This window comes from Gossypium hirsutum, chromosome D02 (genome assembly GCF_007990345.1).
Source record: "Gossypium hirsutum isolate 1008001.06 chromosome D02, Gossypium_hirsutum_v2.1, whole genome shotgun sequence".
In the NCBI taxonomy this organism is placed as follows: domain Eukaryota; kingdom Viridiplantae; phylum Streptophyta; class Magnoliopsida; order Malvales; family Malvaceae; genus Gossypium; species Gossypium hirsutum.
Window position 1 is genome coordinate 8,753,967 of NC_053438.1, and position 12,512 is coordinate 8,766,478.

A 12,512-nucleotide genomic window follows, 5' to 3' on the forward strand; every position below is an offset into this window, starting at 1 on the left:
AAAATATAATGCATTAAAAACTTTAATTAATATAAATGTTTCCCAACAAATTGAAAATACATTAAAAAAAAGTTACTTAAATAACATTAAAATAGTTGTAACTTAGCAAGTAAATGTCTCTAAAACAATAGCAAAATTAACAATAAAATAAGAGTTATACAATATCCAAACAATAACAACAAAATAGTAGCAATATCGGTGCGAAATGACAACGAAACAACAACGAAACAACTTATTCAGACAGGGCTAGGTTGGGCTCAGGCAAAAAATCCTACCCGAGGCCCACCCCGTTTAGAAAACGGGTTTTTATTTTTTTAATCAAATTCATTTTTCGAGCCTATATTTTTATCCAAACTCTCTCATTTTTCAAACGAACCTTCGAGCCTAAACGGATGGCTATTCCCATAATCAAGTATAACCATGAACATATTTATATTAGGGTCCATCATTAACAATGGAATCATTATTGAGTTTATAAACATATTAACCCATACAAAACTGAATGATGTTTCTATAAGCTCATTTAGTTTAATACCTTAGTAGATCAAATACCTGAGCTCCTTTAATTGATACCAAATTTATGTACATTTATATTAATATATATATGCGAGTCTAATAAATAAAGAATTACAAATAATCTCCTGCTTATGTTGTCGAAGAATTATACATAGTTACAACTTTAGTGCACAAAAACTTGCTATCATAATTTAAATATCACCAAACAATCTAAATGAATCATAAATGTTTGTATGTATCAACTTTGTTAGGCTTAAAATCAAATTGAATACTTTTAAAATATTTTCAATGGTTACAAATACTCAAAAATAAGTTATCAAAAAAATTTTGATTTGTACTAAATATTTTTTAGTTTATCCAAATCTTTTTTAAAGTGTTTAAAAATTATTTTAAGGCATTTTAGTGGTTTAGTATCGATATCTAGCCTTTAGGTAATCAATACCTCAAAACAGTTTTCATAACTAATTCTAGAGGTTAATGTATTGATATCGATACCTACGCTGAAGTATCAATACATCAAGAAGTTAGTAGCCACAACTATTTCTAAAAGGATAAAGTATTGATACATATTTTTAAGGTATCAATACCTAATCCAAAAGTATTGATTCTGGGTTTTAAGATATTGATATCTTTGTGTTTCTAATAGTTATTTTTCTTGGAATTATTGATACCTTTTTTATAGGTATCGATACCTCAAGTTGTAAGGCTATAATAACTTATGCATTTAATGCTCCAAATAGTTAGAAACTCCATGCGACTCCCCCAATGGCTAGAAATCAATGAGAGGATATAAATAGAGTTTTTTTTTATGCTCAAACGAAGATAAAAAAAAACATGTTTCAAAGATTAAGAGCTTATATTTCAAGATTCCTTTTTTCATTCTTCTTATTCTCACACCTTGTACATAAACACTTATTAGATTTAGTTTCGTTTATTTATTCAAGTGTTTATTTGTAATTGAGACAGGTTACACTTTCTAAACACCCACCCTTACAAGGGTCCTTTGTTTACAATATTTCACCAGTTTGTAAATTGAGAGGATTTTTAATTGGGCATTGCAAAGTTAGCAAAAGATAGGAGTTGTAAATGTTATACCCTATCTGATAGAGGGTTGCGCGCGGACCAACATCGAGTTGCCGAGTCACGAAAAACTCCTACGAAAACTCTAAACGTTTGGATCTGAAACGAAACAGCAAAGCTTAATTAGAATCAATTAGATCTGGAAACTAAAAATCCCCAAATCAATAAAGAACAAACAAGAATCAAAACACTTATGAATAGATGTTCTTGGAAGCCAAGAACACGAAACTAAGCCCCAAGATTAACTTCCAATCAGCCGAATCTATCAAAGAACACAAAAAAGCAAATAAATTAAAACAGATTACGAAATCAATTGAAACTAATTCTAGGGATTGGACGGCAAGAAAAGAGGGGTTTTTGTTAAATCAAAAATGTTTCTTTATGTCCAAGGAAGTGCCGAATCAGATCTTGGAGTTTTGGAAAGGCTGAAACGCAACAAGAACATCAAACAAAGTGATTAAATAAAATCGACACAAGCAGAATTTAAAAGAAAAAATTGACAGCAAGAAATTAAAAGATAAGTCCTACGAAGCCTTAAAATCCCGAAAGATATCCCCTCCAAAGGAATATCAGTGGCAAGAAGAAGGCTGAAGATGACTCCCACAATCAAAAGATTGTTAAAACAACTTCTACAGAAAACTTAAGAGAGAATTCTTGGAGAAAAACTCAAGGAGAATTCTGCACTTAAACAAATATGAAATCTTTAATATATTTGAGAAGTCAATAACAAGGTGGCTGGCCAAGCCTTTATATAGGCCTCTCAAGTGTTTTCCTGATCTAATTAGAAAACTAAAAATAAAAAACTCCTAATTACTTTAATATTTAAATGGAAATTTGGCCAAGGGCTTTTAATTGGGCCTCTTGGACTGAATATTTACATAAAAATTTAACTAAGTATTAAAAAAATAAAACTTTACGAATTGGGCCACTTTGACAATTTGGCCTGATTTTCAATTAAGTATGGGTGGGCTTCTTAATTTGAGCCCATCACCTTCTTGAGCTTGGGTTGGGCCTTTGTGACTCGTATCATTGCCCCATTCCTCAAAAAGATTCGTCCTCGAATCTAAAAAATCAAATGGACTCGACTTTCCTCGATCGAACGGGACTAATGGTAATTGAGTCCACTGAAAAGAATAGCCATGAGATAGTAAATAGCAACGCAAACAAGCTTGTAGTCCAGTCATAAGCATAACAAAACAGGTATAACGCATGCGAATGGACAGATTCAGATTACCATGCAAACAATCTAATTTACTCGCCACTACCTCGTCAAATATTCGAAACAAAGATGGACATGTTTTAAGGCATTCAGTCGTCTCAAATTGTTTCCACAAACCATGAATAAATTACGAGTAATGAATCAAATGGTAAACATAATCGTCACAAGTAGGTATTTGAAAAGATTCACACGGTTCACAGAGTTGCACAATCATACCATGCATTAATCGACGGTCTATAGATTCACTCACACATGCATTATCAAAAACAAGAATCTTTTTATCAACCATCAAAACAGATAGATCATCGATAAATAAAATAGGACAGTCAAGCACATTTCGATCTAAGTGTTTTACAAAAATTAAATCATCAATACGATCTTTGTCACTATCCGAGGAGTACAGAAGTGTTTCAAAAGTTTCAAGCATCTTACCTTTATTAGCAGAAAAATAAGGGTCGATTTTACCTTTTCCATTTAATACAAACCTTCGCTTATCGGGGGCATAGTGTAGTCGAAGCTCCGCTGCTGAGTTAACCTTTGTCAAATGGAACTCAAACTTCATGTACAACCACATAAACTGTTTAAGGCACTAATATAAATTGAAAACAAATTTGGCAAATTTCGTTACCTTATTCACCAAAATAGATTTGCACTAATTCAAGAATTTTACATAAGGCAAATAAGGAGAATAACAACTCATGCTTCCTTTTGTAATGACTTTATCAACCACAATCGAAGAGTAACAATTAATCAGAACAAAATGAAGGGATCTTTTAAGAACTAAGTCACCAAAAATAATTTTCAAATCTGCACGGGACTCAGTGGCTAAAATTTCCTTACCTCGCTTACCTTCGGGCTCATGTAGTGTGATTTCATCTTCAACCTTGTCTATGTTGATCGTATGAAAGCGTCTTTCATCGAAAAGGTATTGAAGTTGAAAGTTATCTTTTGGTATTTCGGGAACCTGAAAAGTAGCAACACAAGAAAAATTCATATCTTGGTTAGTGGAAACATTCTTCACTACCCTTTCCTCGTCTTTTTCTTTTGTTTCTTCAATTTCTTTTTCAATTTTCTTGTCTGTTTCACATTCCTTTCCACTCTCAATCTCTTTTTGCTCTTTTTCATTCTCTTTTTCTTTTTGTGTCTTCCTCTCATTACAAGATAGAGATGTTACAAATGAATCAGAACGGAAAGGCTCTCGTTGGGTATATACGGAATAACTTGCATACGAACAATGATCCCCTTGGAAAACTTCACTCTCGAAACTTGCTTTGCATCGTCTTGAATTCCTCGTTGAATAGGAGTCATAATAGGAATCTCTTATCTAATATTCATTGGATGTTCGTCTTCTTGGCACTCTCATTTCTGCCTTTTCACTTGAATTAAGTTGTCCTCGTTGGGCTCTTTGCTCCACCCGCATCTCATTGATAGTATCACTTAATGTTTGAAGTATGGCAGCCCGTTCGTCTAACTGTTGTTGGATCATTTTAAGTTTATCATGGACATCATTATGGTCATTATCACCTTGACCAATCCTAGACATTTTCAAAAATCTGCAAAATAAACACTCAACACTCAAAAAGGAAATTTAGCAAACCTCACTGTTAATCACTCAAAAAGAAAAAATCAAATTCTCAATGAGGTAGAATTCAGTCTTGTGAGTTCTTTAGTAGAGTCTATATCAACCAATTAGAAAGTGTATGAACTGAAACTACCAAAGAGTCCTAATTTGCGCTAGGATGCCAAAAACGGACGAGACACCAATTGATTCGTGTTGCACCGAGGAAGAATTGTGCGCATGTTTAAATCCTACTAACACAAGAAACAAGAAGGTGTTAGATATTGTAAAAGGAGAATAAAAAGCAAACAAATGAAAACCTACAGCTAAGAATCAATAAAAATTGCTGAAATTGAAAAACCTGAAAAACTGCGAAGTAACTTGACAACTTCGTTCGAGGTGTTCCCGATCTCCAAAAATCATGAAATTAAATATAGAATGTCCTTAAATATTGAATTTTGATCTGGAAAGTTTGGGCACCAAACTCAACCCGCTGAATATTTTTTTTAATTTTTATTGGATTTTGTATTTTTCAATTTTTTTGACTTTTTCGACTGACTTTTTTGCGGGAAATATTTTCTTATATTCAATCACAGTGCCAAAAATATGTATGTAAAATTTCAGATTAATCGGACAACGTTTACCCACTCAAATGATTTTTTTCGAAAACTTTTTCTGGGTAAAATTGTTGTTTGTAGTTTTAAAAAATAGAGATCAGTTTAGAAATCAACCAAGAACACTCAAAACGCCCAAAATCTGATACCAAATGATAGAGGATTGCGCGCGGACCAAGATCGAGTTGCCAAGTCACGGGAAACTCCTACGAAAACTCTAAACGTTTGGATCTGAAACGAAACAGCAAAGCTTAATTAGAATCAATTAGATCTGGAAACTAAAAATCCTCATATCAATAAAGAACAGATAAGAATCAAAACACTTATGAATAGATGTTCTTGGAAGCCAAGAACACGAAACTAAGCCCCAAGATTAACTTCCAATCAGCCAAATCTATCAAAGAACACAAAAAAGCAAATAAATTAAAATAGATTACGAAATCAATTGAAACTAATTCTAGGGATTGGACGGCAAGAAAATAGGGGTTTTTGTGAAATCAAAAACGTTTCTTTATGTCCAAGGAAGTGTCGAATCAGATCTTGGAGTTTTGGAAAGGCTGAAACGCAACAAGAGCAGCAAACAAAGTGATTAAATAAAATCGACACAAGCAGAATTTAAAAGAAAAAAATTGACAGCAAGAAATTAAAAGATAAGTCCTAAGAAGCCTTGAAATCCCGAAAGATATCACAACTCCCTTCAAACGGCTCTAATCTCCCCTCCAAAGGAATATCAGTGGCAAGAAGAAGGCTGAAGATGGCTCCCACAATCAAAAGATTGTTAAAACAACTTCTACAGAAAACTTAAGAGAGAATTCTTGGAGAAAAACTCAAGGAGAATTCTGCACTTAAACAAATATGAAATCTTTAATATATTTGAGAAGTCAATAACAAGGTGGCTGACCAAGCCTTTATATAGGCCTCTCAAGTGTTTTTCTAATCTAATTAGAAAACTAAAAATAAAAAACTCCTAATTACTTTAATATTTAAATGGAAATTTGGCCAAGGGCTTTTAATTGGGCCTCTTGGACTGAATATTTACATAAAAATTTAACTAAGTATTAAAAAAATAAAACTTTACGAATTGGGCCACTTTGACAATTTGGTCTGATTTTCAATTAAGTATGAGTGGGCTTCTTAATTTGAGCTCATCACCTTCTTAAGCTTGGGTTGGGCCTTTGTGACTCGTATCACTATCCTTGAAAGGTATTAACTATAAAAGAGAGAATTAAGAAAATCTTTAGCAAAAGGGGCTAAAGTTGAGGTTGAATCACTATAAATCATTGTGTCAATTTATTTTCAATTGTCCTACCTTTCATTTTGAAAATTTTTAAACACCAATCCAGCCTCTCTTAACATTTTTTGTCTAACAAACACTAAAAGTTCTTTACTCCTATTGGCATATGTTTTCCTTATATTTGTTTAATTTTCCTTTACACATTTTATGAAGATTTTAAAATTTGATAAATCAAATTAGGAATCAAGAATTCCTTTTGACATAATTCTTTTATATTATTTGTTTAAAAATATGACTCATATGCTACAACACTAAATTCTTGTTAATTTCCGCTTAGACTAAAATTATTTAAATGTAGATTTTTAATATCATTTGATGTTTGGTTGTCTAATCTATATGATTTATCAACGTTGTTGAGTTAAGCTTTTGAAGTGGTCTATTAAGTGCCAATTGAAAGCGGCCATTGACCTTGCATGGTAATTTATTGAAACAAAATCTATTGGCTGTGAATGGTGCTAATATTGTTGATATATGGAAGTCCGAATTTGAAGACCAATCCATTGCATGTTACTATCCTTAAAGACTGGATTGGTTTAGATCGATCATTTACACCCCTTGGATTATGGAGAACCGTTTGGGATTATATTGAAGATCTCATTAAAGATTGAATCTCCATTAGTTCACTTTATATTAGAGCCCTTTGCATCTCCTCCATGTTAGCATTAAGAGCATTCAACACTTGTCCCTTGAGCTTCTCTTTCCTTGGATCCAGCTCTAAAGTGCGTCCCTCAACTATCTTGAGGCTTTCTTTTATATCACCCACGGAACCTTCAAGTTTGACAACTTTCCCTTCTATAATTGACATCATATCCCTTAATCTACTCATTTTCCTGACCCTCTCACGGGTCTCTATCTGGACGTTCTAATCCTCTTCCTCTTTCGTCATCTCAAACAATGTCTTAATGAACCTTAGCTCTGATACCAACTGTCATGAGGCGATAATTTTAGTCTGGTAAACCATGCAGCCTTAGGTAATAACTTTACTTCAAATTCGCTTCAGTCAATCTAACTCTCGAAAATGCGAGAATTCTCAAAGAAATTTTCAAGGCATCAAAAATTCGCAGAAGTAAACGCTCAAACGAAGCTAGCAACAAAAAAAAGAAGACACTAGGAAATATTGCATATAAAGTGTTTGAGTAAATACTTTTAAAGTGTTTGATTACTTAATGAATGAATAATTATAAATAAGAGGAAGACCTTTATTTATAGTTAAACTCTCCTAGATCCTACAATATAGTTTAAATCACATCGACAACTAAGATTAAAGACTATCTATAATATGAGAGTACTAAGGGATTTAAACACTAACAATCTTATCCTTTGGGATTACAAATATTTTCCCTAGTAAAATATAAGTTATTGGAGTATTTACATTTCCTCCATGCTTCAAGTAGATGTGTTTCCCTTTATATTCCATGAATCGGGTCAATTCAAGTGGGGTAAATGAGTCTAATTTAATCAATTGACCTTATTAGACGATACTATGTACTTTGATCTGCAGTCCATAACACAACCACGATAAATAAATAATAAAAGTTAGAATATCTCTCAATCATTCTCACTGTTCATTTTGAATTGAAAACAAATAATTAATTAATACATCAATTAATATATGTACATAAGTATTTATTGAAGGTGAAATGTATATAATGTGGCAATAATTGAGTTGTTGGTATTTTCCATCTTAAATGACAGCGAGTGGTGTTAACTAATTCACCACACATGCCTCTTGTTTTTGGGTTTGCTTTTGTAGTAATATATTACTTACATATTTGTGTTCCCCTCGCGGCCTCTATCTAGAAAAAAACCAAAATGTTACAACACAAACAAAAACGAGTTGAAGGTAAGAAGCTAATGAAGGAAGGGAAAACGAAGGTTACCTTCACATCAAAATCAAGTACACCGTTGTACCATGACAGGACCATGGTCCGATGTTGTAATAGATATGTGGGCTTGGACATTTAACTTGGCCCACTCCATCACCCAACGCCAACAATGAAAGCAATTGCACGCATATGAATTATATGATGATATATGAGAGAGAGACTACTATCAGCTAATGCATATGGCACATGGGATTCATCCTTTTCCACCCAATTCCACCACAGCCACAGCCTTTTTCTAAGTATTCTTTTTCTTCAAGTGTTTATTGCTATCATTTCTTCTTTTTTCTTATTTTGCTTTGCTTTTGACATCATTCTAAATGTCTATTTATTCCATTATTAAGGGAAAAAATTAAGTCTTTAATTTTAATATTTGTTTGCTCAACAAATATTTACGATATCGAGTCGAATTTTAGGGGAAATGGAGCAGCTTAGGCATTAAAAATCAAGCATAGAGCATATTTAAAACATGTGAATTAAATTATAAACATGTATACACATATTGTAAAAATAATTTTAGATTTGACATGTTAAAAAAATAACACTCTTAAATTTTATTGCCATTGTTATTTTTAACACATCAAATCTAAAATGTTTACACAGGAAGTACATATATCCTATAATTTGGTCAAGTGTTTTAATTATGCTAAGGTTCAAATTTCAACAGGCATTAATTGACGGAAAGACAGATCATTTGAGGACTCAATTAAAAAATTTTAAAGCATAAAGACTAATTTAAAATTTAGAAATAATTTGAGGACTTTTGACGGAATTAACCCTAAAGTTGGTATTGATATTTTGCAGTGAAAAAAAAAATACAGAGAGAAAAGTCAAAAAGAATTGAGAAAAAGTAGACAAGGCGGGACCAACGACCCTGAAATTTCGCATACCATATGGATTACAAGTGTGTGTCCTTGTTTTACTTCCTTATCAAAAGTTTTATCGTACGCCTCTCTGTACCATAGCCACCCTCTTCAGCCCCTATGTCTCCGGTCCTTGTCACATCATTATAATAATAATTAATGGCTGTAGTAAATGTAAATGGTACATGTCTGCCCTGCCTGGTAAACGAATCCAGTCTATTCTAAACTATGTTCAAGTCGCAAACTCAGACCAAACTCTGCAAACACACAGCCTTTACGTCTTCGCTGACTTTCAAGGTTTGTTACCTCTACTACTATGGTGTCTTCTTTTTGTTGTTTAAGTCTTGTTTGTCGGAACTGGGTCTTGTTTTGTTGGTTCTTTTAGTTATGTTTGCTTGATGTTTGGATTTTGAGTAGCAGGGGATGAATGGTATGATATATGATTGATGAGAGTTTAGATTTTTTGTTGATTTATGTTAAACAAGTTTTTTTTTGTCATATATTAAGAAAAAGAACATTGGTTGGTTAGTTGATTGTTCTTGTATGGATAGGGGCTTTTCTGGTTTTGGTATTAAAGGAAATGGAAGGTTTTTTTATATGTTTAGTACTTTTAGATGCCCACAAATTTATCATTTACACTCATACTCATATACCCTGTTTTATATAAAATGAATTGCTTTCATGAAAAAACCGTTGCGAAGCACCTCAAGGTTTTGTCCCCCGTCTCTAAAGAGAGCCTAGGGGCGCCTCGTGATGCATAAACAGGTGTAACCATGGCCATTGAAGAGCTTTGTGTGTGTAGAGACTTGAACATATGACTATTAGGATAAGGAGGTCGCGTGGACAAGTATGGTGCCACCTGTTTACTGTGATGTTTCTCACATCAATAGATTCGTATAGATGCACAAGGATAGTTGCAAACCAGACCAAAGACTGTCCGAGAGAGAAACATTTGCAGTGAATTCCGCTCAAATTGCTTGCAAGAAGATGATGTTATTCAAATATGCATAATAGATGTTATTCAAATATGCATAATAGTCTTTTAAAATGATCATATGTTTCATCCTTCATTTCTGTCTATGTTTCATTTCTCGAGTCCTATAATCTAAACTAGCAGGAAAAAGAAACATGAGTTGCTTTAGCTGTTGTGAAGAAGATGACATCCATAAAGCTTCTGGAAATGGGTCGTTCATGGCGAATACCCCCGCAAGTAATTCTACATTCTCTTATCTCTTTGTAAAGTTTCATGCTTAAGCAGGAAAAAGGAGCATTAATGGATATGAGATGCTTTAGTTGCTAAGGATTGACATCTTTGCCACAAATATGTTCATTTTTTGTTCTTTTACATTTGATAGCATGATTAGTATCTGGTTAGTTTGCGTGGACGACTGGAACTAATTAAGTAGGTTCTCATGTAGGCAATACCGGAGGATATGGATATCAAGCAAGGGAAGCTGTAACAAGGGACCCACGGCCTGTTACTATTCAACCCATTGCCATCCCTGCAATAACGGTGGATGAGCTAAAGGAAATGACTGATAATTTCGGTATGAAATCCTTAATTGGTGAGGGCTCTTATGGAAGAGTATATTATGGCATTCTAAAGAGTGGGAAGGCTGCAGCCATCAAAAAGTTGGACTCGAGTAAGCAACCGGAACAAGAATTCTTAGCGCAGGTTGGACCTTTACAAATTTCGTTGCATAGTATGTAATGCAGAATGTGTGACTTTGTTATTTTCAAATAACTTAACTAACAGGTCTCCATGGTTTCGAGATTAAAAGACGAAAATGTTGTTCAGCTTCTTGGTTATTGTGTTGATGGATCCCTCCGTTTCCTGGCGTATGAGTATGCCTCTAATGGATCACTCCATGATAGACTTCATGGTAAGTAACATACATGCATAAAATAGTTGTTTGAAAACTGATCTGTAACTAAGAGGTTCTTTCCAGCTAGGAGGGACTGCTGATTTCTTCATAGTTCTATCGGTAATGAGTCATCTGTCGATGGTTTTATAGTGGATGTACGAATATATACAGGGAAGAAAGGTGTAAAAGGAGCTCAGCCAGGTCCAGTTCTATCATGGACACAGAGAGTTAAAATTGCTTATGAAGCCGCAAAAGGCCTCGAATATTTGCACGAAAAGGCACATCCTCATATAATCCACCGTGATATTAAGTCCAGCAATTTGCTTCTTTTTGATGATGATGTTGCTAAGATTGCTGATTTTGATTTGTCAAATCAAGCCCCCGACGCGACCGCTCGCCTCCATTCTACAAGGGTTCTTGGAACTTTCGGTTATCATGCTCCAGAGTAAGTTATTCCTTCAAATTCTATTATTTCACCTCTTTCTCCTTTTAAGTTTCTTCCAACAAAATAAGTCAGTATTGGTTCATTTCAAAAAATGATCTTGTTAATCAATCAGTTTAATCGAAATAACCAACAGGAAATGCAAGAAAAATGACTAGGAATTTAAAACTTTGATGTCATGTGTTGGCATATGTGACGTATGCGTGCTCTGATCTCCTTTAGTTGCCCTTTGTCACATGATAGTTGACAGTATAACAGTGATCTAATTCCTACTTGTGACATTGAATGGTAGATATGCAATGACAGGAACACTTAGTTCTAAGAGCGATGTTTACAGCTTCGGTGTCATCCTTCGATGTTTACACTTAGTACTATTACTATTTAATATTTCATATTCACCACATCTTCACAATAATATCTGCTTTACATGTAATATCACCATTGTGGACTGCATTAGGCAACCCCAAAACTAAGTGAAGACAAGGTGAAGCAGTGTGTTGATGGTAGACTAAATGGAGAATACCCTCCCAAAGCACTTGCAAAGGTATTGTTGAATTTGGGACATGGGAATTGTTACTTTATTAGTGGGGTTGATGGAGCTTTGCTTAAAAGCATTAGCCTTATTGATGTTTGTTTGTTGACAACAGCTGGCTGCTGTGGCTGCATTGTGTGTTCAATATGAAGCTGATTTTCGACCTAATATGAGCATTGTAGTGAAAGCTCTTCAGCCTCTTTTGAATCCAACTCGTCCAGCAACAACATCCCGTGCCTACGGTGAAAGGTGACATCGTGATGATGAGCCAAATAGTGGCTGGAAACTGAATCAAGACCAGTTGAAGTTGAAAAACCTGCCTGTCATTATTATTTGTTTTGTAAATAGGTAGCTTTGCTTGTATTCCACCCTAAAACCCCACAAGTTGAATTATTAGAGCTGCCAGATAAAGAGTAGCTGTAGAATGTAGAGATATTTCATATAATTCATAAGCGCAGTCTGTCTGTATTTTACATTGGTTTTTTCCATGAATTCCAAAGAATGAGATTGTGACATTGAGAGGAAAAGACAACGGAAATAGATGAAAATAGTACAGTTTGAAAATGGTGGCCTCAGCCTCATTCTCATTGGACCTAAAACCATGTGCTGGATGCATGCAGATGTCAATGCCATTGCACATGGACGT

At 34.0% G+C, this 12,512-nt stretch overlaps 1 protein-coding gene across 1 annotated transcript; it reads left to right on the forward strand.

The window, feature by feature from the left end:
* Positions 1-9,098: 9,098 nt before the first annotated feature.
* LOC107910528 (pto-interacting protein 1) lies at positions 9,099-12,339 on the forward strand. The gene is made up of 8 exons (XM_016838383.2): positions 9,099-9,324; positions 10,145-10,237; positions 10,446-10,702; positions 10,784-10,910; positions 11,064-11,337; positions 11,627-11,755; positions 11,791-11,878; positions 11,982-12,339. Exons 1-8 carry the CDS (start codon positions 9,213-9,215, stop codon positions 12,117-12,119), a joined length of 1,218 nt encoding a protein of 405 aa, XP_016693872.1. The 5' UTR covers positions 9,099-9,212; the 3' UTR covers positions 12,120-12,339.
* Positions 12,340-12,512: the final 173 nt, after the last annotated feature.

Excerpts from the sequence above, each read along its gene's own strand:
- LOC107910528 (XM_016838383.2), top strand. The coding sequence starts at position 9,213 with ATGTCTGCCCTGCCTGGTAAACGAATCCAGTCTATTCTAAACTATGTT. Across the intron at positions 10,238-10,445 it reads CATGGCGAATACCCCCGCAA|GCAATACCGGAGGATATGGA; the intron begins GTAATTCTACAT and ends GTTCTCATGTAG. Across the intron at positions 11,338-11,626 it reads TTCGGTTATCATGCTCCAGA|ATATGCAATGACAGGAACAC; the intron begins GTAAGTTATTCC and ends ATTGAATGGTAG.